The sequence below is a fragment of the Alosa sapidissima genome, chromosome 14, assembly GCF_018492685.1.
Source record: "Alosa sapidissima isolate fAloSap1 chromosome 14, fAloSap1.pri, whole genome shotgun sequence".
In the NCBI taxonomy this organism is placed as follows: Eukaryota; Metazoa; Chordata; class Actinopteri; order Clupeiformes; family Clupeidae; genus Alosa; species Alosa sapidissima.
Window position 1 is genome coordinate 33,201,333 of NC_055970.1, and position 5,792 is coordinate 33,207,124.

At 42.1% G+C, this 5,792-nt stretch overlaps 1 protein-coding gene across 19 annotated transcripts in view; it reads right to left on the bottom strand.

Moving 5' to 3' along the window:
* Positions 1 to 2,129: 2,129 nt before the first annotated feature.
* Positions 2,130 to 5,792, bottom strand: part of plekha7b (pleckstrin homology domain containing, family A member 7b) — a 92,836-nt gene continuing 89,173 nt past the window's right edge. For 16 of the 19 annotated variants that reach the window (XM_042061568.1, XM_042061565.1, XM_042061583.1 and 13 more), the window contains 2 exons: positions 4,977 to 5,152; positions 2,130 to 2,920 (listed from right to left, as the gene is read on the bottom strand). In XM_042061568.1, coding sequence (XP_041917502.1) covers positions 4,992 to 5,152 — 161 coding nt within the window. In that variant the 3' untranslated portion in view covers positions 2,130 to 2,920; positions 4,977 to 4,991. The remainder of the gene's footprint in view (positions 2,921 to 4,976; positions 5,153 to 5,792) is intronic. The other 3 variants (XM_042061566.1, XM_042061573.1, XM_042061572.1) reach the window with 3 other exon arrangements.

The window sequence follows — 5,792 nt, forward strand, 5'->3', positions numbered from 1 at the left end:
AAGACCATGTTCATAGACATTTTTTCCTCTTTATAGTATTGGAATTTTAGAATATCGGATGCCTCTGATATCTTGTGCTATTAGCTGAACTGATAACCAGACATACGCAAAGAGACATTGACATGAATGCCATGAACTACAGGTTTTCAATTAATCATCAACATTTCTAAGAGTGTGATTATGTTACGTTCACAAAAGTCTTACTGGAGAACCATTTTTGGAGAAATGCAGAGCATTTTGTAAAGGGTTGATGTGTGAGGGATTCATTGCATTTAACAGAGCAGGATGGCATTAGCATAATTGGTCTTTTTTATTCTCTTTGAAGTCTAGAAAGTAGAATAACAAATGTATATGAACTCGGAGCCAAACGTCAATAAATGGAAATGCCATAATTCTCTATGGATGGTCCTGAGTGGATTTCTGCAGGAGGAGGAAAAATACTCCATTTACTGCAAAATAAGCAGAACAGCGGATGTGATCTGACTGATGCCCACCAGGCTTGGCCATTTGATGCACATGAACACACACACACACACAGACACATAGAAAGTAAACACACATACACACACTCACATATAGTAAACACACACATATACACACTCATAAGTAAGTGTGCTCTGTGTCATATTTGTCAGATGTATACACACACACACACACACACACACACACAAACACACAAACCCTCCTTCCACCGCTCACTCTGATGAGGAGAGTTGTGGCAGCTCCTACTGTGGAACCATGGGAGGCGCATCACTCTCTCACAGGTGCTTTCAAAGCCAGGCATGTTGCAAGGGGAGAGGGAGTAATTATCTGCCAATTAAAGATAAAGATCTCACAAAAGAGCACAGCAACGCAACCGCTAGCTCGTCCAACAGAAGAGCAGCGAGCCTCCAATTCATTCTTTCATTTTTTGTTTTAACCTCCTCTAAAATGTCTTTAGATATTAATGTCAGAGAAACACATTGCATTTTAAAAAACAACACATTAACAGGCTACAAAGTGGAGTGTGTCAAAACATCAGGTTGCATTGTTTTGGTTTTAAAAATTGAATGTGTGGTTGGCTCCACAGCTGTTCGTAACAATTACAAAGCAGGTCAAATCGATGATATTATACGATCTATTCTGCACCATAGCTATGCCAACATACCATCACCACCAACTCTCCTCACCGTGGAAAGTACAGAAGTATTGAATTAAAAATGCCCTTTTAAAATGAGAACCTTTGAACTGAAGAAACATTTCAAGATTTCTTCCACTTCACTACCTATTTCTTTTTGTTCTGAAACTTCACCTCTTAGTCTGAGTTTGGAAGTTCACCTCTGTTAGTCAGCTCCCTTTTCAAATACTAGAATAAAATGTAATGCAATCAATAAAAATGTTCAAAGAGAATCCTTGGAACTGTGATGAGAATGCGTTTTGTACTCTCCCTTTGTACCTGGTTAGCATGGAGCATAGGTTACAGTTCGGCAAATCAAAATTCTTTTAATAATTTTTCTTCTTTTCCTTCTTGTTAGTTCCTGCTGTTACAAAAGAAAGAAAAAATATTAAAAGAACTAGAGCTGCCATATTTTCACTACCTTGATTATATATCCCGTTTAAAGTACTGTGTTAAAGAGAGTATTGTACAGCAAAGAAATAAAGAAAATAAAGTTTTCGAACTTTATTATTATTATTCCTTTTACACAACCTGTGCAGTATTATATCCCATGTCTCTCAGTCAGCTGGAAGAGTTAATGCAATTACCTTGAGCTTCTGTGTAAAGTCTGAACTTGGGAAAAATTGGTCAATGCCATTATTATAACCTTTTGTAACACAGGGACAACATCAAACACTGCAACACTTTCAACAAAGAATCCAACATGAAAGAGAAGGTGACACAAAGTCATCAGTCTTACATGTATTCACGCAGGCAGGCACACACACACACACACACACACATACACACACACACACACTTTCATACCAGTCAGTTCTAAAACTGAAAAGTTTATTTCATGTCTGCCAAATTGCCAAAACACATAGGGCCATTTCTGTTCACTGTGAAGGGTAACACAATCATTGCCACATTTATGAGTTGTCTTTTAAGCTGAATTATGCATTTCTTTGAATGACAAGATCATCCAGGCAAGTAACTTGTTAATGTATTTTAATATTTACATGTTTCTTAAAAAAATGTCTGCCCCTTCCACAGTTTTTTTTCCTCTTTTTTTCAGAAAATATTGTTAAAGGTTATAGTTTCCAAGATGTTGTAGGCAAAAATAAAAATCCTTTTGGCAAGCTAAGAGGAAACTGGCAGTGCTAGATACACAAAAATAATATTTCAAGTGATTTGGTGTAAGAATATCATCTGAGTTGATAAAAAATACAATCAACATTTGACACAATTATTACTGTACCGCATGTCATTTCTTCAAATCTCCCAGATGCATAATACTTTTACATTTGCTCTACACTCTATTGCATCTTTCCTTCTGAAACTCAGATTTCACTGCAACACAGAACACGTCTTTTCTCTCTCTGAGAAATAAAATAGATCAGCTCAGTATCAGTTTCTCACTATGATACAGTAGAGTGTTAAAAGTGCAATAACATGTATAAAATGTATTTTTCTTTTTCCTATTGTAAGATTACCATTGTTAGACATTTCCCAAGTTAATATATGCACAGCAGTCTCCACAGCAATGACTTCTGTTTGCTATACAAAATAATAACTTCATGGTCTATGACAAAATAATGCATCATTAAATGAGTTATGCTGCATTTAGCCATGTCTGCCCTTCCCCGTGTGCACTAGTGTTCGTCTACTGGGGGGTGAATGGAGATGGGGAAGCCAAGCTACGCCGATTACACAGTCTGTCTGTCCACAGCAGTCCAGGAGGGGAGCTGTCAGCACCACATCAGTGTCCAAATACAGCTTTGGCTGTGGGAGAAACAAAAAATGTTGCAAGTTAGATACATGGAACTGTCACAACAAGAGACATTTAGTCAGTTTATAACTCAACATGATTTGTCGACAGCCACTCACTGACAGATTTCTGTACACCAGGGATTATTTTTTGATTAACGGAATTTTTTGATTAACACATTTTTTGATTAACGGAACCGAAACGTAACATTGTCTACCCTACTGTGAGTTAGTAAGATGGTTTTCCTATCCAACACTATCTGACCACCTTTTAAAAAAATTATTGAAACATTGTGTGAAATAACATACCAGAGAAATGCCAGAAAATATCTAGGTCTAGTTTCATGCAGTTGGTAGCAACATGTATAGGTTAGGTTTACAGGGTTTAAAGCAAGGAACATTTCTGTGCCTGAAGTTATCATACATTTCTGAAGATCTCATAATAACTTTCAAATCTCGGCCCACGCCTGAACTCAGGCACAGTGCATTTAAAAGTTAACCTTGATTTCTAATGCACTTTGACTTAAGCTGTAAGGCTATTGTGCAGAAAAAGCTCAGGTTATTGTGCCACCTGCCATACTGTAAATCAATAATTGTCACTTTAAAAGGAATGTTATTAGCCACTCTTCTATAATGCTCTAAGCAGTTATCATTAAAGAGAGGCCTTGGAAAACTGGAACGGGATCGTACAAAGAGTTTTGCTCAGAATGAAATGAAATGAAAATCATTGTTTTTACTCCCTGCTATCCACATCTCTCAGTGACAGGTATTAACTTTTGTATATCAAAAGTAACCAATCTGTGCAAACAAGTTCAGAAGAATAGTGAGGACGAGGGAGCGCTGCCTTGCTCCCTCGCTACCTTGCTCCCTCGCTACCTTGCTCCCTTGCTCCCTCGCTACCTTGCTCCCTCGCTCTCTTGCTCCCTCGCTACCTTGCTCCCTCGCTACCTTGCTCCCTCGCTCCCTTGCTCATATCTAAAACCTGGTGCTTTTTGTTTGAATGTGTTTAGGCATGAAAAATGACAAACTCCACTGTGCTCCCACTATGCTACCAACGTGCACTTTCACGGCCAACTTTCTCTGGATTCCCCACACCTGATGACCAAGATGCTAAATGTCCAGTACCCCAGTCCACTACTGTAGCTAGTTCAAACATTTAGAGAACAAAAGCAGAGCATGTAGGCATTTTGTGTCCAGGTTCATTCAAGCACACAGGCCATGGGGGAAATCACAGAAACAGCAGTCACAGAAGTCACACTGACACAATAGCAACTTGCATGCATACAAGTAAACAGAGAACAAGCCATAGCCAAATGCACTGTTGATATGAAACTATGAAACACCAATTTAATGAAACATTGGTGGGTAACATTGGTGGGTAAGTTTACATGAAATGGACCGCAACACATGGTTGTGGTTGGGCCTTGGTAATTGCTCAAATTTTCATTCTGACTATAAAGAGTTGAATTGGAAAATCTACCCATATGGTCGAACGGAATATATTGGAGAATACTGACATCTTGCTACTGGGGGAGGGGAGGGGGGGTGGGGGCTTCATGAGAGCGACCTGCTAACCTGTTACCAGGTCACAGATGGCGCCAAGTCGGCACGGAAGGAAAAAGGTGAGCAACACTTGTGCAATTACAGACAATTCACAATAAGCTTGTTTACCCCCCATCTTCCAAACAGCTGCTGACGAGCTCACACAAGCCATTTGCACACAGTTCACACACTGACTATTAAACTCCCACCATACAGATGCACATGCTGGATGCACACACACACACACACACACACACACACACACACACACACACACACACACACACACACACACACACATGCGAAAGACACACACACACACACAAAGACTTACACTACAGCAGGTACAGTAGTGGCTTCGTCAGCTGGCAACATCACAATAGCGCAGCGTGTCAACATGCAGCTGGTGCCGTGCCAAAACACACACACACACACAGAGAGAGCGCTCCGCGTTCACGGCAAGACAATTTAGCAGCACCCCGCCAGCACATTAGATGCGCGAAACGTGAAACAAGCCATTAGTGCTTACTTTTATTTGCTCTGATTAGACAAAGGTGTAGTGAAATCCATTGCTGAGGGGAGGGGGAGGAGGAGGAGGTGCCTCAGAGGAGGCGGTGGGGGGCGGGAGAGGAGGAGGAGGGGGAGGAGGAAGAAGAGGGGAGAAGGGCGTTGGGGAGTCAGCGGCGTCGTTAGCCTGCTGAGGAGCTGGAGGTGAAGTTGGAACAGAGACAGAGATACAGAGAGAGACAGAAGAGCACCATTAAAACAATCAAAAGCACACACCAAGGAGGTGTTTAGTGGCTATAGTGGTCTCTCACTCTCTCTCTCTCACACACACACACACACACACACACACACACATACACACACGGAGGAGGTGTATAGTGGCTATAGTGGTCTCTCACTCTCTCATGCAGGCATCTCTCTCATACACACACACACACACACACACACACAGCACTACATGCCAAAAATAAGCGTGGAACATCATCACACCCCAGTCTCTAGTAACATGAGCTAAACCCTGATCAGCCGGCTCCAGGGACAGGACGGGCCTGACAGGATACACTCCTCTCCCATCGGCCCAGTGAGTTCACGGAGTGGCCTGCCCACACAGCTCCTTCCCCTTAAACTCACTCCTGTCAGCGCAGCCAGGCCCAGCCACCCGACACGCTTTTATGCAGCTCCAACGTGTCCGCCTCCAAAGTTGAAACGAAACCTCCTCTGGCCTTGACACAGCCTTCTTCCTCCCCTTCACTGGGCACGCGCTCCCTCACTCTCTCCGCTGCCGGACCTTGTTTCGCCCGCTTGGGCGGCCGCTCAGGTGCGTTCAGGAGAGGAAACG